Source organism: Pongo pygmaeus, chromosome 6, assembly GCF_028885625.2.
Source record: "Pongo pygmaeus isolate AG05252 chromosome 6, NHGRI_mPonPyg2-v2.0_pri, whole genome shotgun sequence".
Taxonomy (NCBI): Eukaryota; Metazoa; Chordata; class Mammalia; order Primates; family Hominidae; genus Pongo; species Pongo pygmaeus.
Genome location: NC_072379.2, coordinates 110849316 through 110874195, shown reverse-complemented (window position 1 = coordinate 110874195; position 24880 = coordinate 110849316). Strand labels below are relative to the sequence as shown.

The 24880-nt window shown below is 40.5% G+C and overlaps 2 protein-coding genes across 7 annotated transcripts in view; one reads left to right on the top strand and one right to left on the bottom strand.

The window, feature by feature from the left end:
• The window catches only part of ZNF277 (zinc finger protein 277), a 138398-nt gene extending 129082 nt beyond the window's left edge, over positions 1 to 9316 (bottom strand). The window contains exon 1 of one of the 2 annotated variants that reach the window (XM_054494465.2): positions 9101 to 9316. In XM_054494465.2, the coding sequence (XP_054350440.1) occupies positions 9101 to 9191 (91 nt within the window). In that variant the 5' untranslated portion in view covers positions 9192 to 9316. Of the gene's footprint in view, positions 1 to 9045 lie in introns of both variants that reach the window. The other variant, XM_054494467.2, reaches the window with a different exon arrangement.
• Positions 9317 to 9405: 89 nt separating this feature from the next.
• DOCK4 (dedicator of cytokinesis 4) overlaps positions 9406 to 24880 on the top strand; it is a 485830-nt gene continuing 470355 nt past the window's right edge. For 3 of the 5 annotated variants that reach the window (XM_063667733.1, XM_063667734.1, XM_063667732.1), the window contains exon 1: positions 10398 to 10542. In XM_063667733.1, the coding sequence (XP_063523803.1) occupies positions 10413 to 10542 (130 nt within the window). In that variant the 5' untranslated portion in view covers positions 10398 to 10412. Of the gene's footprint in view, positions 9806 to 10397; positions 10543 to 24880 lie in introns of those variants that run through there. The other 2 variants (XM_054494462.2, XM_063667735.1) reach the window with 2 other exon arrangements.

Here is a 24880-nt window from a genome sequence, read left to right as displayed (position 1 = left end):
AACAGAAGACTGTGTTAAATAACCACAATTACAATTCTGAGATCTTTACTAGTAAAAAACCAAATCTCTCTATTTGGATAAAAACACTAAAAAAAGTTTTTTAAAGGCAGGGCCTCTGTGATTACTTGTAGGGAGGGGAGAGTTCTTTCAATTAAGAAAAAAACATGAAATGAGGACAGTATTAGAGAAACAAGGAGGCAAAACAAGAATTTCCTTTCTTTTAAAAATAAACACATGTAAAAGCTTTAGTATGTTCAGCGCCTCTGGCAAGGCATGCATATCACAGAATCAAATGTATCCACTTCATCCCACAGTGCTATATGGAACTAGAAGAGACTCTCTTATTAGTTCCAGTGAGACAGGGATGCAGAGCCCACCAACCACACTGAGATGTCCACATGGATAAGGCTAGGGGTTCTTCATTTGTATCCCATATAGAACCCAGCATAGGGCTGATTCATAGTTGCCAAACACTACCAAATGCCATCACAACATGACACTGTCCCAGAGGATAAGGTTAAAGGTATATTTAACAGTTCCTGTCCTTACAGAGTTTATATATTGTATAATGTGGGATTTGTCTTGATTCCAGCTTTAATGTTCTTTGATTAGTTTGAAATCATTTTAAAGTTACATCCAAGCTTTTGTAGTAGTAGTAGCAGTAGCAGCAGCAGCAGCCATAACAGTAATAATGAGGTCCTATTACTTGCTCAAGGTCACACAGCTTTTAGCTGACAGCTCCTTTTGATTCCAGTTTATCCAAGTCTAAAGCTTGGGCTTGTACCCGCTACTGCCTCTTGAGACAGACCTTTATCAGTAGCATCATTTGTCCCTATATTTCCATAGTGCCTCAAGATTCATAGAGTGCTTTAACATACTCTGCTCTCACCACACCTCCCAATAATATCAACATCATTTTTTTTTTCCTGATGAAACTGAGGCTCAGAGAGGTTAAACCATTTTCCCCAAGTTCACATTGCTAAAAAGCTACAAATTCAGATTCAGAATCCAGGTCTTCTGACTCCTATTCCAGTTTTTCCTTCTACATATTTTACTGATTCAATACTGTACATTGATTATTTTAAATATGCTACTCATGGAGAAAGCTTAATAGTATCCCACATTATCCTATAAAACTTTAAATATTTTACTTGTCAATTGTTGACTCCCTCTTTCCCATCCTCCCTTCACCCCATGAAGCAAAGGTTTAAATCCTGTTTAGCTCTAGAAAACTTTACTTGGTTCCTACAGCCAAAGATATCATTCAACCCCAGCTGCCTATGTTGCAAATAAATGCCACTAGTCACAAAGATGATCAGTGAGATGTAAAGAAAAGCAGAAGACTGATCAGTCAAATCTATCACCACTTCTGAAAAAAGCTGCCCTGCTCACCTTTGGGTCAAGTAGGTCAGTAGAACATACTTGTTTCAGCATGAGGTGGCAAGTCTTTAAGGTACTGTCAATGAAATGCCAACTCATTCAGTCTGATAAGTTTATCAAATAAGTCAAAACTGAACCCTAATTTTGTGGCAAAGTTCTCTAAGAAGAGCTAATAGAAACATTTAAAGATTTAATCACTGGAGATAGCAGTTTATGCACATTGCTTGTTTCTATACTTGTGATTTATATTTAGAAGAGAGTATGATTTCTACTATATGAATCTGATTGACATCCTCTTTACAGTTTTTCCAGATGGAAGTGTATGAGTGTGTATTGTAAAGGGAAGCACTATTCTTTTGCATGAATGGGAAGGTCAAGGTCAACAAAATAAGAGTATGTAATTCGGTATCTGACCCATCAAATCCCTCAATAATAACCTGCTCTTCAAGTGCAGAAGACATATTAAAACCACTTGTATCACTTCTGGCACATATGCCAAAGATGTGCCTATACCTATGACTGAAATAACAGTCACAATTGAAGACCAGACTATTCTATCATCTCACCTAATCATTTCCACATCCTAGCAACATAGATACAGTATTACTCATTTTACAGAAGAGAAACTGAAGTTCAGAGGTTTACCAGAATCTGATCCTAAGTTGGCCTGATTTTAAAATCTTTTCACTATTCCATACTGCCTTTCTATGGTAACATTGGATTTAGAGCATATTTATGTGTAAGAAAAGTCTGTTTCAGACCTCATTCAAAGGAATTTAGTTACTATGAGACATCATTACAACCGTGCATAGGATAAAAGTCTTTTTTCAGTTATTGTGTGACTTTGGGCAAGCTACTCTTTTCATCAGTTTCCTCATTTGTACATAAAAAGCATAATATGACTACCTAGGGGTTGCTGTAAAGATGAAATGAGATAATACCTATAAAAGCATTTGAAACAGTACCTGGCACAGTTAGTGCTCAAAAAAATGTTAGCTATCATATACATCATCATTAATATAATATCCCTTTTAATAAGAGCTCTTCTCTAAATATCCTACAAGTTGGGTCCCATTGATTTGTCATAGGAAAATAAAAGAATGCTTTAAATAAAGCCTCTTCAGAACCTTATACAAAATGTATTAGTCCATTTTCATGCTGCTGATAAAGACATACCCGAGACTGGGCAATTTACAAAAGAAAGAGGTTTTAATTAGACTTAGAGTTTCACACGGCTGGCGAAGCCTCACAATCATGGTGGAAGGCAAGGAAGAGCAAGTCACGTCTCACATGGATGGCAGCAAAGAGAGAGCTTGTGCAGGAAAACTCCTCTTTTTAAAACCATCAGATCTCATGAGACTTATTCACTATCATGAGAACAGCACGGGAAAGACCTGCCCCTATGATTCAATTATCTCCCACCAGGTCCCTCCCACAACACATGGGAATTCAAGATGAGATTTGGGTGGCGACACAGCCAAACTATGTCACCAAACAAGACCTACAAGAGTAGTTTCTATAATTCTTATCTTCTCTGACATCCCACGGCCTATACCTTGTGAGGCAACCCCAGTATACAATGTTACTTGAGTTTCTTGATGACTTTGAGTGTCAGTGCATGTGTGGGGGTGGGGAGCTGGGTGTGAGTAGAGTAGCACTGTATAGAAGTGAGAGAGGATACAGAAGATAATATAAAGGCTTGCAGAGCACATAGTTGTAATACTAGTATGTAGCACCAACAGACACTCTGACAACTCCCAAATTCCAGGAAAGCACTGACAGCATAAGCAGTTATCACCAACACATTCCTAAGCTTCCCCAGGGTTACTCCACAATTTAGATTGCTTCCTAAGTGAATACAGTATCAAAGAGCAGGCAGTTCTTGATAGGCATATCTTTATAACTGGGCATATCTTTATAATGAAAGCAACTAATACTTACTGAGGTCTGACTTTATAACAGGAAATACGCTGGGTTTTCTTAAATATATAAATATGAAATAATCACAATAACTGCAAGACAGATATTATACGGATATTTTCATAAATGTGGCAGCACATATAATAAACCTATGTTACACAGCTTTTAAATGTCAGAATTGGAATTTAAATACCGTTTTGTCAAAATAAGGTCTAGTCCTCTTTCCACTGCCATGTCAAATATATGAGACTGGACTTAATGGTTTATAGAAATAGAATGACAGCCTGTAGAAAATTGGTAACAGCCATATAGATGATGAAAGACAGAATTCTAGGTCCATGTGGTAGGTCATTCAGTTACAGGCTTAAAGTTATAAAGGCCAGATCTAAAGTATTCTTTTAAAAAATGTAATTATTATTTAAACAACATTAAAACTTTATTTTAAAAAACTGAAAAACTATCCTTAAATGCTAACTATGATCATCTTGAAAGAATATCATCCTCCTGATATTTTGCATTTTAGTTGGTATGCATACCTTTCACAAGCATAAAACATCTATTCAGTTTTTTATTCTATTTCAGTTCTTCTGCTCAAAATAGTTGCCACTCTAAATGCCTTGAATAAATTTCAAGCATATTCTAACATTAGACTGTTATAAAATGTTTACTGTATGCAGCTTTGATAAACACTGGATGTACAAAAGTGAAATAAGGCAACTCTTGACCTCAAGAAGTTCACTGTCCACTGGGGTAGACAAAGTTGCCAAAAAATAACTACAGTGTGACATGGTAAGTGGATAATGGAGATATGGGAAAGGAAGCAGAGTGACTGAAGATGAGGCTAGACAAGTAGATTAGAATCTTAAATGCCACACAGAGAGTCTGGACCTAATTATACATGTAGCAGAATTACACTGAAGATTTCAAGTGGAGATCCATGAATATATTTGTTTTACAATGTGGATTAAAGGAGGTAAAGTCAAGAGTCAGCGAGATCAACAGGAAGGTTTTGCAATCGTCCAAGCTAGAATTCCATTCTGGTCAAACATTTATTAAACATTAACAATGCGCCAAGAACAGAATCAGGCTGACAAATACACATACGACTGGTTCTCAAGAGCACTTTCTGGGGTATGGGAGATGCAGGTAGGTAATTCAGCAGTAATGGTGAGGGTTAGTAATGGAATTAGCATAGTGGCTGTAGCAATGAATAGAGGGAACAGGTTCAAAAGATACTTCAGGCACAGAAAAGTAAGGCTTGCTAACTGATCAAATTCAATACCTGAGGGCGAGTTAGGAATCAAGGATGCTTCCTAGGTTTCTAGCTTAGACTTGATGCCATTTATTGAAACGGGAAACACAAGAATGAAGAGTTTACATCACCTGCTACCCTTCCCCCTTTCTTCCAGAGACATCACACCTGAGATAGTAAGTTCTCTAGCAGATAAACATTACCAAAATCATCAGATAATAAGGTCCAGAATCCAAGCATTAGCAAAATCATCAACTACTAAACATGCATTCGGAGGGAAAAAAGTTGACTTTGACAGAATATTACAATATGGAGATACAGATTAATACTCAGAAGAAATAGCCTCAGTCACAAAAGCCTCCTAAATGTATTATTATTAAATTGTGCTACCTTGCTGACTTTTAACTAAAAACAGCAAAAGAACAAATGCCAATGACACTGCGTTAGGTATGCTGAATCTATTTATTATTTGTTCTTAATTTTAGAAGACAAATTGAAACCCTGGTTACTGTTCAAATGTATGTAAAGCAGTGTCCTTTAACCCTTGACCTAGTGGGCCCGGCGCAGTAGCTCACGCCTGTAATCCCAGCACTTTGGGAGGCCGAGGCGAGTGGATCACCTGTGGTCAGGAGTTTGAGACCAGCCTGGCCTACACGGCAAAACCCTGTCTCTACTAAAAATATAAAAATTAGCTGGGCATGGTGGCACATGCCTGTAATCCCAGCTACTCGGGAGGCTGTGGCAGGAGAATCGCTTGAACCCGGGAGGCGGAGGTTGCAGTGAGCCGAGATCGTGCTACTCCACTCCAGTTTGGGATTACAGAGCAGGACTCTGTCTCAAAAACAAAAACAAAAACAAAGCACAAAAAATCCTTGACCACGTCAATTTGGGGACCTTCTTGGAGAAGGATGGAGCCACAGAAGTCTGGCAACACAGTGGTCTCAGTGAAAGTGTTGCACCTGCCTGCACCCCACCTACTGACTCACTCTAGCAGAGGTTTTGAGGAATTGCAAGGATTTATATAAAAAGCCTTCCTAGGCCTCACTGTCTCAGGGTATTAAACACACAGGCTAACATTTGAATCAGAGCAAGAAGAAAATCTCTTAAAAGAAGCAGTTTTCAAGAAGTCAAAAAGGTGTATGTTTTTTTAAAAATTTTATTTTTATTATACTTTAAGTTCTAGGGTACATGTGCACAACGTGCAGGTTTGTTACATATGTATACATGTGCCATGTTGGTGTGCTGCACCCATTAACTCGTCATTTACATTAGGTATTTCTCCTAATGCTATCCCTTCCCCATCCCCCAACCCCATGACAGGCCCGGGTGTGTGATGTTCCCCGCCCTGTGTCCAAGTGTTCTCATTGTTCAATTTCCACCTATGAGTGAGAACATGTGGTGTTTGGTTTTCTGTCCTTGCGATAGTTCGCTCACAATGATGGTTTTCAGCTTCATCCATGTCCCTACAAAGGACATGAACTCATCCAAAAAGGTGTATGATTTTTACAGGGAAAGACATACTTGATAACCTAAATGACTGCCTAACAAAAAACATACTTTTAATATAAATATTTACACCTATAATTTATATCACACTTTGTTGGCTTTGAAAAGATTTTGGAATATTTACACCTATAATTTATATCACACTTTGTTGGCTTTGAAAAGATTTTGGAAAAAGTAAAAGAATGATACATAGGTTATTAAGCAGAATTTTTAAGGACAACTTTATCTTATAAAAACGACATAAAAAAATCAACCATTAATTTCTCCTATTGACTGCTACAAGTCAATGAGAATACTGGGTAGTTCTCACCAAGCGTGAGAAATTTTTTTATGTTATAGATACTGCAAATTCACTACTACTCAACACTTTTATTGAAAACAAACTGGAACCAAAAACTAAGCTTTCTATCAGTTACTTAATTCAATCTACAAGTCATTGAAACATTGGTCCTGGATTAATTATTTCCTCAAAGTTTGTGATAATATGGGGGAAAGAACACTCACATATTACAAGTAGCAATGTATGCTGAATATATTTTAAGAGGAAAGTCTGGCATCTGTCAAAATTTCAAACTTGCATAACCTTTGGTCCAGCAATTTTCCCCCAAAATATACAACCAGTGGGCAAGAATATATGTACATAAAGCTGTTCATTGCAACATTACTGAAAAACTAAAGTCACAGTATATGTTCATTTATAAGGGAATGGCTAAAGAATGGCACATTCATATTTTGGAATATGATAAGCACAGTCCTTAAAAAAAAAAGGAAACAAATGTACTGACGTGGAAGGGTTTCTATGATAGACTGCTGAAAGAAAAAAGAAGGTTGCAGAACTTTCAGTTTATACAGATTTATCCCTTTTTATTATAAAAATCAAATCATAGGCCGGGCGCGGTGGCTTACGCCTGTAATCCCAGCACTTTGGGAGGCCGAGACGGGCGGATCACGAGGTCAGCAGATCGAGACCATCCTGGCTAACACGGTAAAACCCCGTCTCTACTAAAAATACAAAAAACTAGCCAGGCGTGTTGGCGGGCGCCTGTAGTCCCAGCTACTTGGGAGGCTGAGGCAGGAGAATGGCGTGAACCTGGGAGGCGGAGCTTGCAGTGAGCCGAGATCGCGCCACTGCACTCCAACCTGAGCAACAGAGGGAGACTCCGTCTCAATAAAAAAAAAAAAAAAAAAAAAAAAAAATTCAAATCATACAAATGTGTGTCATATAAGAATGTTGGTTTAACAGAATACGGATTGTAGGATTAAAAAAAAAAAGAAGAAGAATATGTTGGAAAGAATATGTACCAAACTCTTACCACTTAATACTCGGGGAGTGGACTGTGAGGTGAAGGAATTTTCATTTTTTTTACTTCATACACTTCTGAATGGTTTGAAGTGCTTTTAAAAACTTTTAAACTTGTAAAATTTAAAAATAAATATTTTTAAATATTTTACATTTTTGAAAGGCATATCCTTTTTTTTTGTTTTGTTTTTGATACAGAGTCTTGCTCTGCCTCCCAGGCTGGAGTGCAGTGGTGGATCACGGCTCACCGCAACCTCCGCCTCCTGGGTTCAAGGGATTCTCATGCCTCAGCCTCCCGAGTAGCTGGGACTACAGGCATCCGCCACCACGCCAGGCTAATTTTTGTATTTTTAGTAGAGACGGGGTTTCACCATATTGGCCAGGCTGGTCTCGAACTCCTGACCTTGTGATCCACTCGCCTCGGCCTCCCAAAGTGCTGGTATTACAGGCGTGAGCCACCGTGCCCGGCCATTTTTAAGAATAAGTTAGACTGTGAGATAAATTCACCAAAGAGTGTATGTTTAGATCTTAAACTGGTAGCCCTCTGGAACTTTGAGAATCTAGGAAACCGTAACAGTCTGTTACCATCAGATAGCCCAATATATAACCAACCCAAAAATAAACTATTAGGGTGTTAAATTCAATATTTAACTCAGGAGACTACCAAAGATTTGTTTGGTAGAGGTACTAAAATAATTTCAGAGTAGGGAGTTCCACTGTTGGGAAGTGGGAAAAAAATGCACTTCAACTCTGTGCCGCTGAGGTAAATATTTAAGATATCAATTTAACTGTGAAAGCAAAAACAAATAAACGGAAAAACAAAGTCTCAACAGTCTGAGAACTATATTTAAGCCCCAAACCATGTTCATCAGAAAATGACAACTTGTGCTAAATTACACATCAAGACAAAAATGGGGTGGGGGGAATGGGGGAGGGATAGACTAAAGGTAAAAGAGTCCTAAACACAATCCACCTGCAGCTTTCAAAATTTGGTTTTTTATTCCTACAGTGGATCAGAGGACAACTTGAAAGTCAGGTACAGCCAAAGTTGTGATGATTTTCAAAACCCTTTTCAAATGTTCTTTGAAGCCACGAGTGCAAATTATCTATCACTTTCCTTTTCTTTCTCTAAGGACCCAGAGACTGGGAAGATCTCTCAGGTTCCACATACAAATCTGGAGAACACCCACAGCAGTTAACCATCTACAAGGAGGTTGTGAGATACACACACTTTCCCTTCTGAGGTCACCTCAGCCACAAACTGGGCAAATCTGTAGAGTGGACAGCAGTGACCACCAGTCTGCGACTGGAAATTCTCCGGAAGCTAAATAAAACACATCTGCGAGGTCAAACCAAGCAAACCGAGGCAGTGTACTGGTAAGGAAAAAGAGCTGCTAATCCCAAAGTTATAAACACACGCGCGCGAACCAGACCTGAACCAAACCCACTCAGCAGCTAGCGCAAAGCTGGGAGCTCCAAACCAGAAGACAAACGCTCAGGGAGCTTCCTCGGCGCAGGGGAAGGCCATTCCATGGCATTTTCTCCGCCATCCCCGGGCAGCCCCAACCAAGTAGCCGCCCCCGGCTCCAACCCATCCCGCTGGGCCACCACCCGTGGGGCCCAGTTGAACCCAGGTGGCCCCAGAGCTGAAGGGCTCCTAGGGTCAGACCACCGGTCCGTTGCACACCTGGTCATAGAGAAGGGAAGACACATCAGCCGCACCTCCGGGGCACCGTACTCACCCCCATAACCTACACCCCCGACTGTGCTGCAGCTCTCATCACGGTTTTCCTGCATTCGGGCGACAGCCCCCTGGGTCTTGGAAGCAGCCATTACCCGGCAGAGAAGAAAAGGGAGGGCCGCAGGGCGGGGCGGAGGCGGGGTGGCACCAATAGAAACGCTACTGGAGGCGAACTCACCGTCGACGTGGTGTTTCCTCCACACCTACGCCGCGCTCTGGACCAATAGGACGTAAGCAGTAAAACTGAATCCCCGCCCCGACAACAATTGCCGCGCCCACTTCCGGGATGGGGAGGCCTAGAACTACAATTCCCAGCGTGCTGCGGGGCCCTGGGACCGGAGGGCTGGACTAGGCGCTGGCGGGCGGGGGTGCGGCGGAGAGTGCCCCGGCGTGTTCGCTTAGTTCAGTGAATCAGAACAATGACTGCGCCGCCGGGTCCCCGGGAGCGCGTCGGAGGACTGTGAGCAGCCGCCGCCGGGAGAGCTGCGGGCGGCGCAGTGTCAACGCTGGGCTCGGGAGCCTCCAGCGCAGATCCTGCCCAGCGCCCGCAGCCCGCGCGAAGCCGCCGGGCTCCGGCACTGCAGCGCTGCTCGGGGACTGTGCATTGTTGTGAGCCGGAGAAGGGGCGCGGGGATTACAAAGCCTGAAGACCCCGGAGCCCCTTTAGCCATGTGGATACCTACGGAGCACGAGAAATACGGCGTGGGTAAGTCTCCGCGGGGCGAACTTTTATTCTGCTCTGGCCCGAGCGAGTGCGCATTTCTCGTCCTTGCCCCCGCGCCCTTCTCGCTCCGCTCGGTTGAAAATGCCTAATCCTGGCATCGCGCAGCGGGTACGGGGCTTTGCCGAGCCAGCTCCAAGGAGAGGGCTGCGCACCAGCCTCTCGTCCCGCACCGCCTGCTCGGCGCGTCCCGCACTGGTTCCCGAAGCGCCGGGACAGCTTGGGGGAGCGCGCGGCCGGCCCCCTAGCTTCGGGCTCTGCCTGCGGAGTTTGGAGTGGCGACTGGGCGTGTGTGTGTGTGTGTGTGTGTGTGTGTGTGTGTCAAGTTGGAAGAGGAGGCGAACGGGGTTTCTCTCCTTCCTTACCCTTCTTCCCCAAAGCGACAGGGAGCTGCAACGGTTCCTCTGGGTGGAGAGGGAGACAACAACACTCGGGCAGAGAGAACACCCCCAAAACAGTAGGGAGGCATAAACCCTTCCCTCTGACTCGGATCGACATTCCCGGAGTGTGGAATGTGGCAGGGTCCTGGAGAGAGCCGCTCTGACAGGCTGAGCCCTCTCTGACCCTCCTCCCTCCCTGCGATCCCGGGTTTATGGGGTGTGTATGTTGCGGGGCGGGGGCACTGGTAAATTTCAACATCTGCGCCGCTCGGTTCTTTGGTCTTTGGAGAAGAACGGGTTTTTCAGCAGTGTTTTTACTTCTGGCCACCCTCTCGACCCCGGGTGAGCGCAGTGGGGGCGGTGTGGCGGTACAGGGCTGCTGAGTGATAATGGGGAGGGGGATCGGAAAGCCTGGTTCTTGGGGGCAGGGAGATAGCTTTTAGGAAAGCATACCCTGACACTGGCGTTCGGAGAAAAAGGAACAGGATAGCGCTCGCTGTTCTGTGTAAAGGTGAACAACAAAGGACATTAATGTTGACTGATGAATACAGGAGTCTCCCTTCCTTTTCCTCCTCCCATTTCAGGCGGGTTACAGTTCCCGTTTTTGTTGTTTGATTTCAGCTGGGTCGCCCCTTGACAGTTACTCCTTTTAGGGTTGAGACTATTAAGAAGCCAGGCTCTCCGACAAGCCTGCAGCCGGCCAAATGCAATTATAACCTCCCAGAAGGTCTAACAGAAAGCATTATGGAATTTACTAACACTCTTTATTTCCTATAATGCCCTGTTCTGCCGACTGGTGTACTTTGTGTGTGTGTTTTTTTAAAAATTGAGGACAGGTCTAGTGATTTAGATGATGTGTAGATATCTGCTTATGTTCTAAATTCATTTTTCTGCAATTTAAAAAATCTGGAAAGCCTTCCCAGGGAGTCGTAGTCCGAGGGGATTTTTGTGTTTTTTTTTCTCCCAACTTTGCCTGGGGATAGGACTTTGGGGTCCATTGAAAGGACTGTAGGATTCAACAAAGTCATTTCCACATTTCACATTAGCTTCCATTCTGGATTGTGACTGATTAGCAAGACAATAGTTTGACCTGAACCCACCTTTGGGAAAGGTTTCCAGCTTTCTCTCCTTCAAAGTGTCAGGGGAGTCTTTGCCAGCCTCTTTACTGGCAAGGAGTAGATGTTAGTAGTTGTTATTTTCCTTCTCCTCACTCTCCTCTTTTTTGGGAGGTAGATTAACCCTTGCTAGGGAAAAGATAGTCCCTTTGCTGGACTGGTGAGGGACCAGAGGGCATCGCCTCCTAAGCGGCTTTAACACTCAGTGCAGGAAGCTCAGATCCATCCGGGCAAAACTGTCCTGCTTGGAGTCGATCCCAGATGTTGCTTTCTTCCAAGTGTTAAATTATACAGATTATGGATGGGATTTATTTTCTTGATTTCTTCATGTGCCAGGTCACAGCTGGGGTGCTGGTATCGATTAGTTCCTCTCTTGCCTTTCTTTACAAGCTGTGGGCAGAGGCTTAAAAACCACTCTGGGATTTCCTGGAATGGCAAACCGGATATTATCAGTCAAATGTTTTGGGCTGCAGCAGACACCTCGGTTTTGGGTGGTTGTGATTTGATTGCAGAGTAGGGGAGGCAGAAGGGTGTGCTCACAATTGAGAAAAAGAGGTTGAATGAGATGAAGGACGAGAGCAGAGAGAGGGTCTTTTGCCCCAAATTACTGCTGTTGTTCCAATATCACATGTGCCAGAATGTTAATTAACGTTTATTATTAATTTTTGAGCATTTGGATTGTGGAATGCTTAGCTGTTTTTTAGAATCCATCTGTTAGGCGTGTGTGTGCGTGTGTGTGTGTAGTGAAATTTTTGCTAGGATACTTATGTGTGGACTTTATTTTTCACCATGGAGAGCGCTGTTTGTAGCTGCTTATATTGCAAGTTGTTTGTTTTTTCTTTTAACCTTGGTTAATGTTTGTGTTTTTCTCATGTAGTTCTTACAGATGTTAAAGAAAAGATCTTTTGGGCACAGATCTTTGTTACCAGGTGTAGTAGTAATTTAGTTTCTTCATTCTTTGAAATAAATCAGTCTTTGTAACAGAATATGTGACGTTTTAGTATAAATTATATATTTCTGCAAAGGTGCTTTTTATATACCCTCATTTATGTATGAGATAATTATGCTTTTATATACTTATGATTAAATTTCAAGCAGCATACTGTAAACATGGGTAAAATTACTTAAATTTTATATCTGTAATTAAATGTATCGGAGATGGAAATTCTTTTTCATATCTGATGTATAGGCACTGTCCCATTTAATGAATGATTAAATTCATTAAAACAACGAATACTCAGTCATAAGTGTTCTGATTTTAGGAAAAGGTATAGTGATGAAGTTATAGTTCTGAGGAACAGGGAACCTTGTCTTTTAGAAATCATGTTAAGAGGCACAGTGATAGGCAATTTCACCTTAGGAGATTCTAGTTAGCTCTTGATTCCGGGCTAGACACTGCTGCCAGCTGTGTAACCTTAGGTAAATCACTTAGCCTTTCTGGGTCCCAGCGTCTGGGGCAAGTGTTAACTAAAGCCTTTCCTGGTACTAATTTTGTAGAGCTCTTCCAACTGTGTTCTTTGGTTAGAAAAACATCTTCATTGTGTTGAGACTGCTATGACAGAGACACTTTTGTTGTGACATATCTCACCTGGTTTTTAAATAAGATCAGAGGTAAGCAAACGCTACCTGGCAAGCTGCCAGAACTGAGGTGCTGGTTCCTCTCTTTCTCAATTTGTTTGATTTTCTCTGTCTAGCAGGAGCTCCATGGGCAGTGACTGAAGCATTTTGTTTGTTTTTTAAATGTATTTTCCTTGACAAATAATAATTATATATCTTTTAAGTTTTCTTTTTTTTTTTTTTTTAATTTAGAGACAGGGTTTTGCTCTGTTGCCCAGGCTGGAGTGCAGTGGCTGTTCATAGGCGCCATCATAGTGCACTATAGCCTATAGCCTCAAGCTCCTGGTTGAGCGCCTCAAGCAATACTCCCACCTAAGCCTCCTGAGTAACTGGGATTACTGACATGCACCTTCTCACCCAGCTGTATATATTTATGGTGTACAGTGTGATATTTTGATGTACATTTACAGTTGGAGTGATTAAATCAGGCTATTAACAATTACACCTCATGTAATTACCATTTTTGTGGTGTAAAAAACATTTAAAATCCATTCTAGCACTTTTGAAGTATACAATGCATTGTTATTTATTGTATCTCCATTCTGTGGATATCACCTCACATCTGTTAGAATGGCTGTATAAAGACAATGAAAGGTAACAAGTATTGGTGAGAGTGCAGAGTAAAGGGAACCCTGTGTACTTGTTAGTGGGAATGTAAATTAATACAGCTGTTATGTAAAACAGCATGGAGGACCTTCAGTGAACTAAAAATAGAATTACCATATGATCTGGCAATTCCACTGCTTGGTATATATTCACAGGAATTGAAATCAGTATGCTGAAGAAATTATCTGCTATCCCATGTTCATTGAAGCAGTTCTCAAAATGTCTGAGATATGAAAGCAACCTAAGTGTCCATCATCAGATGAATGGGTAAAGAGAATGTCGTATCTATACACAATGGAATATTATATAGTCTTGAAAAAGGGGAAAATCCTGTCATTTTCAGTAATGTGGAGGATATTATAGTAAATGAAGTAAGTGTAAGTCTGGCACAGAAAGATAAGTACTGCATGATCTTGCTTACATATGGAATCTAAAGAAGTTTACTTCATAAATATAGAGATTAAAGTGATGGTTGCCAGAGTCTGGGGGAAGAGGGTGGTTGGGGAAAGTGGAGATGATGATCAAAGTGTACAAAGTTTCAGTGAGACAGGGGGAACATGCTTTAGTGATCTATTGCGCAGAATGGTGACTAAAGCATTCTTGATCGCATACTCACCAATTTCCTCAGATTACCTCTACCTCCTGCATGTCCTCATCTGTTAGCATACCTCCCATTCCTCCCCCCGCCCCACCCCGCCTTAAAGTGGTGGGAATTATTCACAGAGAAAGCTAAGACCTTTGCAGATATATTTTTGCGTTCATTTGTCCAACAGGCTTCTATGCACAGATTCACAGATGAGTCATGGCATCTTCCTGAGCTGAAGGCTGCACCCCTCAAACCTAGCCAGATGTTTTACATGTGTGAGCTTAGTTAAGCTTGACAGGAGAACATGGGCTGGATTGATTGGTGCAGAAAATCCATGAACCTTATAAGAAACAAAACTCAGAACAAGCTGATCTGAAGTCACAGTGTCATTTAAAAAATAAATTGTATGGTGCGAGTATCACTCAGTCATCACATAAATTCCTGTCTTCTATTTTTCTTGAAGGGATTTTTGAACTCATCTGGGTAGGAATCATGTTCCTTTTTAAAGCCCCTTCTATGTTGGTGGAAGATGCCCCTTCTCGTATTCATACAGGATAGTTAGGTGTCATTCACCTTAGAAAGGTGCTTTAATGATAGCATATGTGTGTGAGAGAGCGTAATAAGGATGTGTTTCCTTTACTCTTAGTTTTTTGTAGTTTCTTAGCTAACAGTTTCTTAAAGTGTTTTCTATTAGTGGTCCCATGGTGTATCTATATAGCATGTAAAGCTAAACAATAATGTGCTGCTTGGGATTGTTTGTGACATTTAGAGCCGGACACAGGATTCTAAACTTTAAGTGGGAATAGAAGAGGAATGATTTATACCTCCCAGTAAAGTACCACCGAAGGGCCATACAGACAGTGGGGTGGCAGCTCATGTTCTTGATCTGGCCTCCTATGGGAATGGCCTATAAAAATGTTCCCCTCTTTTGGTCATTCTCCTAAGTGACAGTTATTCACAAGGTCCCTGAAGCCACATAGAGATGCTGCCCTTCCTCTATGGTCTTGTTTTTTTTTTTAGAGGCTGTTATGGTAGCTAGTACAAAGGAGATTATAAAAATTTCAAGAAATTTAGGGTTTCCTATCTCTAGCTCTATTCTTTTCCGAAAGGAGACAACATTTTCTGAGTTATATTTGATACAATATGTCTATGTTTCTATCATAGTGACTTCATGCTGTGAGTGTATACATCAGAGAAACATTAAACTCTAATGAAACCCTTCTAAAACGCTGTAACTATAACACAGTAATACAATGTTTTACTTAAAAAGTGAAATTATTTTATCTGAGTCTACCCTTTGAAGTTGAATGTAATTTCTATTTAAGAGATGAGAAAACAGTTTCATAGAGATTAAGTGACTTACTCTAGATTAGTAGCTTTTAATCTTGTTTGACTATTACCCATAAGAAATATAGTTAATTTCCTGACCTAGTATATATATATAAATATCCCCCAGTACCACCCCACACACATATAATTGAAACAGCACTTGCTTATACTCTATGTAATGTTCTATTCTTTTTCATTAAAAAAAATACTCGTCACTAAATTGACTTATTAATGGGTCCTGACCCACAGTTTGAAAAACACTGCTTTAAATGCTACATTTGTGATACCAGAAGGACTGCAACTCACATCTTACTGGGTTTCTCTGAAGTTCCTTTCATGACATTGGCAAGGAGTTGATGGTGGTGGTGGTTGTTGTCTTTGATAGTCGGATATGTGGGTTTATTTTAACAAAGAATTTAATTATCCTTTTTTCCTTCAATGTAAGTCAAAGTCTGTCTTCTGTAGTATTTCTTATTAAAGATGGAACAAATATTTAAAGCCATCACATGCATTGCGTAAGTTTTCTCTTTTAGTACTTGTATGTCTTCCTACAAGGACCTTTTTGACAAGGATTACATAATGACCAATATTAGACTCTCCTATATCATGTCCTTTGACAACACTCTCTGGTCACTATAACAGAAGAATAAAGATAATGGGTTTACTGAGGTACTTTGCCAGTTGTAGGTTTACCACTCACTATTCTTTTGTACCTTTTTTTATGTTGCTGATCATTATTAGAAAGACAAGGCAACTTGTATAACTTGTTTTATTAAAAAAGTGAACTATGCTTATTTGGCTAGAGTATATAAGACAAAAAAATAAGGAATTAAAGTTCCCCAAGCCTAGCTTCATTTAAGCAACTTAAACTTACTTAAGGAACAACTCTTGGACTCTCTGGCATTTAAAAAAAATTGTGCCACGATGACATTGGGTAACTACTAAGTAAATAAAAATCATCAAAAAAGTGGAATGCCTTTGGTAACGAAACTGCAGCAAAACTGATATGCAGTACCCTGAGGAATGTATGGTAATCATGATCCTTTTGGAAACTTTTATATAACTTTTATTGGAAACTGCAATATAAAATAGCATTTACGGAGCACTTGCTACACGTCAAGCACAGTTCTAAGAGCTTGTCTTATATTGTCATTAATTCTCATGATACCTCATGAGGGAGGATTCGGTTATCACTCATATTTCACAGGAAATTGAGTCATAGAGGGATTAAGTAACTTGTTTAAGATCATACTGTAAATGGTGGAGCTAGGATTGGAACCTAAGTTGTCTTGCATAGAAACTGTTCTCTTAGCCATTACGCCACGTTACCTAGTATGACAGTGGTTAGCAGAAGTTTGAATCAGTAATCCCACCCCTTAAAGTTTATGTGACAAAAAAAACAATAGCAACAAAACACTTTATGCACAGAGTTGTCCCTTGCCGTGTTGTCTGTGAAACAACTTACATGACCGTGTAGTCGTTAAATCAGTTTTGGTTATGAGCACGTTGGAGCATCAGACAATCATGAAATGAAATATTTTCATAAACAACACTATTTCAAAAATATATTCCAGGTATCTAGTGTTAAATGAAAAAAGAAGAGTAAATATAGACTATGATTAGAGCTACATAAAATGTGTAGCCTATAGAGAAGAGGCAGTCGATGCACAGATGAGAACAATTTTTTTGTTAGAATATGTGGATTATCAGTAAATTCTTTTTTAAAAAATCTCTGTTTGGAAATATGAGCAGTATTGAATTTTAAATTACACATTGTTATTTATGAAGGAAGAGGTGACATAAAAATGAGCAAAGAGAGGCATTGCAGTAACTGAGGTGAGAGATAAGTCCATGAATCAGCTTAGCAGTCATTGTCAGGTGAAGTGTGAATAGATCTGAGAGATATTTAGGAAATGAAAGCAACAGGTTTGGTCATCAGATATGAGGAGTTAAAGTAAGGAAGAAGTTTAGGATGTTGTCTTAGTTCAGGATACTATAACAAATATAGACTGGATAGTTTAAACAAAAGAAATTTGTTTCTCACAGTTCTGCAGGCTAGAAAGTCCAAGATCAAGGTGCTGGCTGAGTCAGTTCCTGGTGAGGGCCTTCTTCCTGGTTTGCAGGTGGACATCTTCTTGCTGTATCTTCATGTGGGTAGGGAGAAGTGGTCATGGGGAGGAAAGGAAGCAAGCTTTCTCTCATCTCTTCTTATAAGGGCACTAATCCCATCACGAAGGCTCCCCTTCATGGCCTAATTACCTCCCCAAGTCCCCCATCTCCAAATACTATCACACTGAGAATTACAGTTTCAATATGTGAATTTTGGGGGGATATAAACGTGATTTATAGCAGATGTCTTCCTGTTTTTGGCTTGGGTGCCTGGATGAATACAGGTGCCATTCAACAAAAGAACCAATTTTTTTTTTTTTTTCTAGGCAGGTCAGGCTTATGTAAGATGAAGATTTTTGTTTGGCCACCTTGAGTTTGAGATACCTGCAATTTTTGAGATACCTGCAAAACATTCAGGTGATGAGATCTAGTAGAAAGTGAGTCTGCAGCAAAAAAGAGAAGTTCTGTGCTGAAGAGTGTGATTAAAGATTGTTTGGCTTAGGAGTGAAGGCTGAAGTAATGGGTCTAAATGAGACTTCGCTAATTGCTTTGACTTTGATTATGTAGTCTGCCTGTTCATTCTAAGTTTTAACATGACAGACCCCAAATTTCAAACAGCAGTCATCTCGAGGCATTTTATTAATATGGATACAAAGGATTCTCAAGTGAGAAATATTAGCTGTCCATTTAGAGTTGGTAGTAAGCTACATTTTATGGTCTTTTCTTGCTTCCCTCTAAGGGCATTGCCTGGCTAAAGCATTAGTTATTTCTATGTCTGTGACAGTTTTCTCCCAAACAAATATTTCATGCCAGATTGTGCACGTTTGTGAGATTTCCCAATAAGGATGTTGAAAAACAGAGTGCACGAATAATATTTCAATGAACAAGATTTATACATCCCTGAAACAGCATTTAAGAACACGGACACATCTAAAAATGGAAAAATGCTTCAATATATAAAGCAATAGATTTGTACATACAGTTTTTTTTTTTTTTTTTTTTTTTTTGGTAAATATGTAATACCTCTTAGGAACCACAAGAATTCTTAAAGTTATGCTATGGCACTCCTGAAAAATAAGTGATTTAAAGGAAGGAATTCTAGCTTATGATGACACTAGGTTCCCTTCCCCTCATGTAGGCTCTCCTAACTAATCAGTGAAATAACAATAAATTCACAGAAAGAGGCAAACATTAATAATATTGAAAACTAAGTCTGACAGAAAGTCTGTTGGCAAAATTCACATGAAATTTCCCTAAGGCAGGTGGAACTGGTTGAAGAAAAACACTGTTTTCTTGGTTTTCAGTGGTACGGCGTGGTGATTATAGTTAATAATAATGTATACTTGAAATTTGCTAAGAGAATATGTTTAAGTATTCTCACCATAGGAAAAAAAGGGAACTGTGTGAGGTGCTAGATATGTTAGTTTGATTGTGGTAATCATTTCACAATGTATGTATGTATATTTAAGGTGATATAAACATCAGTTTGTACAACTTAAATATATACAATTTGTATTAGTTAACAATACCTCAATAAAGCTGGATTAAAAACAGAAAAAATCCTATTGGTGGCTTCTTTTGGCTTCCCCTTATTAAACAGAGAGGCCTCAATGACTGGAAAGATGACAGGAAGACCCATTGCCCCTTCCCCACTCTCTGTCACCAGCTTGGAGACCAGGTCAATACGTCCAACTTGGAGCACACCATTTACTGCCGGAAGCATCTGTAATCCTTCTCTTTTCACCCCATCTTTTTAATTCTGTTGAGAGATGACCACTCTCAGAAACGAGCAGGACAGGAAGGTGGGTAGGTGGGTGGAAAGGGGTCTATAGAAGATGCCACTTCACCATTGAGAAGTGTACCGTGGTCTTCATAAGGACAGTGATTTCGTAGTTGCCTTCAAAGTATTGCAATAACAAAGCTTACTGGATAGTGTAGTTTTTCTGGCAGGGTATTGGTGACAGAGAAGGAGGTAGGGGGATAAGAGATGATTTCATCTGAATTGCCCTAAAACCGTGGTACATGGTATATAATAACTTACAACTGGGAACCTGGCTTGGAGCTGTACACATCAACTAGCCTTGAACGCAGATCTGAAAGTGGAATTGAACCCATACCTTTATTTTTAGCTCAGTCCTTCGCATTGTAGAGAGGTTCCAGGTAGCCTTAATCAGTGATCACATTTGCATCTCTATGGAAGACGGAAAGCAACTAAATCTGGACAGGCATCTGTCACTTAACAATGAATGAAAACATGGCTGTTTCTCAAGAAAACGGGAGAGTGAGGAAGAGGGGAGAGCATGACATTTACATGGGAGGCTTTTGGAAACTACTAACACATATGTATTTGTTCTCCTCCCCCATTTGTGTCCCCTCTGAGTGTACCAGAGAGAGAAGGTTGGTGGGAGGGTGGTTGGTGGGAACCCTTCTGGATATGAAATTTGGAAGTTTTCCTGGTTGAATTTGCTAACAACTTATCTCCCAAGTTATGAAACATTTTCCTAAACCAAGAAATTTGCTGTTTATTCGACTATCAATTGGACATTAACCAAAAATTTCTCCCTGAAGTCTTTAAGCAGAAACGTGGAGATTTGGTTCTATGTCTTATTTTTTTTTTTCTCCAAAATGGAATAATCTCATCCGTTGTTGGCAACCAGAAGTAGGCAGGTTTGGGAACGTGGGGATGCATGTACATAAGGCAACCGAAAATAGCCCCAAATGAGATCCTGGATGAAACATTATTCACTTCCTGGGGAGAGGAGAGAACCTGTTCTCCATTCTCCTCTGGTAGCCAAAGTTGGTTGAGGAGCTTGTGAAGCTGCCTTGATAACAGGCTCAGGGGTTAGCCAGGGTCTCAAAGAAATAGGAAAACCCAAAACATCAACAGGCAGTTCTGTAAAGAATGAAGAGAGAAGAAACCTCTGAGGTTTTCTCCAGTAGTCTGGATGAAAAACATTAAGAATAAGATCTGAGGATTCCTAAAAAATTGCACACATAGTAAAGGTTTGCCCCTTCTCCAATTTGTTTGCTAGTTTGTTTATTTTTTGAGATGGAGTCTCACTCTGTCGCCCAGGCTGGAGTGCAGTGGCACAATTTTGGCTCACTGCAACCTCTGCCTCCCAGGTTCAAGTGATTCTCCTGTCTCAGCCTCCCGAGTAGCTGGGATTATAGGCACCCACCACTGTGCCCAGCAAAGTTTTGTATTTTTAGTAGAGACGGGGTTTCACCATGTTGGCCAGGCTGGTCTCGAACTCCTGACCTCAGGTGATCTGCCCACCTTAGCCTCCCAAAGGGCTGGAATTACAGGTGTGAGCCACTGTGCCCGGCCTCCAGTTTGTTTTTTTAGGAGAACTGTATTTGTATTAATTATATGTAAAATCTCCTTTAATACTCTCATCCATAGTTATAGAAATTGATTCAGAAGACTAAATATTTATGTTCTTTGCCCCAGGTTAGGTGATATTATGTATACACTATGTAGAAATTATTGCAATGAGTTTTAAAATGGGAAAATACTTATCAGAGGTGAAGAATTGGCATACACATTACCTGTAATGTTCTTACAACCAATTGTTATAATTGAGGAGATGGCTTATTTTTAATTTCATACTTTCTGGTAATTTCTTAAATTAGCATGAATTTCTTTTATAATCAGAAAATAATGATGTAAGTTCTTCTATAAGCCAAACATTATTTCCTTTGTGGGGGTTCCTTTCAGGATTAGAGGTTGGACTGGTAGAAGTTGAGTCTGGACAGCCTGAATTTAGTTTGTCATTTATGTGCAGAAAGTACTCTGTTTCAAAATTTTAGAGTAGCTTTCCTTGTTATACCAGTTTGACTGCCTGTGATGTCACTGCTGTGTTTATTTTCCAGTAACCACAGTGAAGATGTGCTTTCATATAGCTGTGGGGTCTAAGTCTTTGAAAGGGAGCTCTAATTGCTCTTTTAATTTGTTGAAACAGCTTCAGATGAATTCACCTAAGGTAAAAATTCTGTTCTCTCCATGAAATGTTTGCTTAGAAGACTGATGTTGGTGTCACTGCTCACTTTTCCTTTGTTCTATAAACTCTGTCCTGTTGGACTATGGACCCAGGGATAATTTGTGCAGGACAGACCTTTCAACATAGAGAGTCAACAATTTGAAGAGGTTTTATTTAGCAATTACAGAATAATAGGAATAATCGCTTATTTATGGGTGCTATAAACTGAATGTTTGTATTCCTCCAAAATTCGTATGTTGAAGCCCTAACTCCCAATATGGATATATATGGAGTAAGGAGGTTACTAAGATTAAATGAGGTCATAAGGGTGGGGCCCTGATCTGACGGGATTTGTGTCTTTATAAGAAGAGATCCTGGAGAGCTCACATGCTCTCTTCATAGGTAGCATGAAAAAGGGCCATGTGAGGATGCAGCAAGAAGGTGGCAGTCTGCAAGCCAGGAAGAGAGTCCTCACCAGGAACTAGTCCTGCCAGACCTTGATTTGGGACTTCCATCCTTCAGACCACCGAGCCTGTGGTACTTTATATGGCCGCCCAAGCAGAAGGATTAAAGACATTTTAGGGATTGTAGGAAGAGGGATATAAAAAAAAATAGAAGCAGGATCCTTGACCTCACTGTAATCAATGTAGTTAGTGTTGGCCCTCTCTGTGGTTTGAGATCTGACTCCCCAGGCCCACCTCTGGAGGCACAGACTTAATTGAGCTAGACTTTGTTTTTTGTTTTTGTTTTTTTTTTAAGACATGGTCTGGCTGTGTCGCTCAGGCTGGAATGCAGTGGTGTGATCATGGCTCACTGCAGCCTTGATCTCTTAGGCTGAAGTGATCCTCCTGCCTCAGCCTTCTAAGTATTTGGGACTATAGGCATGCACCACCACACCTGGCTATTTTTATTTTCATTTTTTGTAGAGACAGGGTCTCACTATTTTGCTCAGGCTGGTCTTGAACTTCTGAGCTCAAGTGATCCTCCTGCCTTGGCCTCTCAAAGTGCTAGGATTACAAGTGTAAATGACCGCACCTATTTGAGTTAGATTTTTTGATGGTAGATATCGACTACTAACTCCAGGTATCTGTTTATTTGAATAATGGCATTTTTGCAAAGTTGCTCACATTGTCTTGAGTTGTCACATCACTTTGGGTGCCTTCAAAGCAACCAAAAGAGGTAGAGTCTTCAGATACTTCATTTCTTTTTGCTACGGTTTCTTATAAAAACTTAGGGTGACAGGTTTACTCATGTAGGTTAGCATTTTTAAAAAGTAGATGGAAGTTTTATTATATGAAACTTTGGTTTGGGGCATTGGGTTAGGAGTACTTTGTTTTTGAAAGTCCTGGCTGTTGAATATCAGGTCCCTGAAGAGAATGGAGCAATATTGGGAGGAATTTCTTTTCTTTTTCTACTATCCTTAAGTATGTGTTTCCTGAGAGTAGCTAGTACATTCCTCTAAAGATTTACTTGTTGCATTTTTTTTTTCTTAGTGACAAGCATAAGGGCATATTTTACGACATGTTGGTAGAAAAACTTCTGTTGGGTGATTATTTATGGTATATGCCTATGATGTATAAGGCAATATACTAGCTTGATAAGCATCCAAAAAGATATAGAACTGGATGACTGGACAAGTGAAGGAGCTAGAAATGTTTCATAGTTTTATCTCGTTTACTTTGAACAACATTTCTTCAAGATAGATGTTACCCTGATTTTTTTTTTTAAATACACAGTAAGGGAGTACATAAAGTATCACAGATAAATCAGTGTGAAAGTTAAGACAGATATTTCCCCTTCAAGCTTTAAAATGAAAATAAGGACTTGGGATGGTGATGATATTATTCACTTGTGCACCTGAAGAAACAGCCCTGAGGAGGAAAGAGTGTCTCATATCCTGGAAGACTCAGAACTTCTACAAAAGAATAGAAGTTTCATATTGAGATACTTCCCATAGGAGTGAGTCACTGGCTGCTAAGATCGCCCAAGATAAACAGCTGAGTGGAATCACATTTTAAATATCTGGAAAACCTTCTTCCTCTTCCTTTTGGGTAATTTCCACCTCCTCCCCCTCCCCTCCCCCTTGTCCCCTCTTATTCCTGTCGCCTGACTGATGTTAAGTATCTTGGAAAATGGTTTATCTTTTTTTGTCTGTGATTCCTTCTAAGACTGGGCAGAGGAAGAAAGATGGATTTAGGATTGATTCTTCTCCTTCAAGAGATTTTGGGAAGGATAAATAGGAACTGTAGTATATAATTATATATATATATGCACACTATATATATACACACACAAACACAAACACTGTATATATACTATATTTAAATTATACTATGTTTAAGTTATATACTATATAATATATAATATTTAAGTATACTTATATATAATTATAATATATATTATATAAATATATATAGTATGTAATATTATATAGTATATAATTTAAATATATCCATATTTAAATTACAGAAAAATAAGAGTGGGCAGGCAGAGGAAAACCCAACTTTAGGATGAATGCTTACCAAGGGCTGGGCCTGTGTGATTGGCCCCGTGCACATACTGCAGCCTTACAGCAGACCTAGAGAGGGCCAGTAATTTGTTGCAGGGGACCCACCTGTGAAGGGCTGAGATTCAGGCACTCATCTGTCCCAGCCTGAAGCATGTGGTCCCTTCATGGTATCACACCTTTGTACATAAGACCTAGGGCCAGAATCTGGAGGCACAGCCCCAGGCTTTGGGGTTCTATGGGCAGAGCTGAAGAAATTGCTCACTATACTTTACTTTTTAAATAAGATACTAGTGTTAATACCAGTATTATGTGAAATAAGTCCCCATGTTGTCTTTTTACTCTAGCATTGGTCTGTGGTGGTGATGGTCGTCAGTGTGCTGACTGCTGGTGGGTGGGGGTGTGGGGCACAGTGGTGACAGAGGAGCGACTAGGTGCCTCAGGAGATGGGGATGGGTACTAGAGGGGTGGGGAGAAATAGGCAAATGGGAGCCAAGGACCAAACAGTGCTGAGTGACGTGAAGGGAATAAATGTGTGCGTCTTTGAGTGAGGATGGACCAGGAGCAGGGAGGAACCCTGGAGTGAAAATAAAATTCATGGCTGGTGTGATGGCTCACACTTGTCCCAGCTACTTGGGAGGCTGAGGCAGGAGGGTCGCTTGAGCCCTGGAGTTTGAGGCTGCAGTGAGCTATGATCCCACCTGTGACTAGCTACTGCACTCTAGCCTGGGCAACATAGTGAGGCCCTGTCTCAAACAAATAAACTAAACAAAACAAGAAACCTGCAGTAACAGGGTTGCCTAGAAGGTAGGGGGCTAGAAAAAAGGGAGGA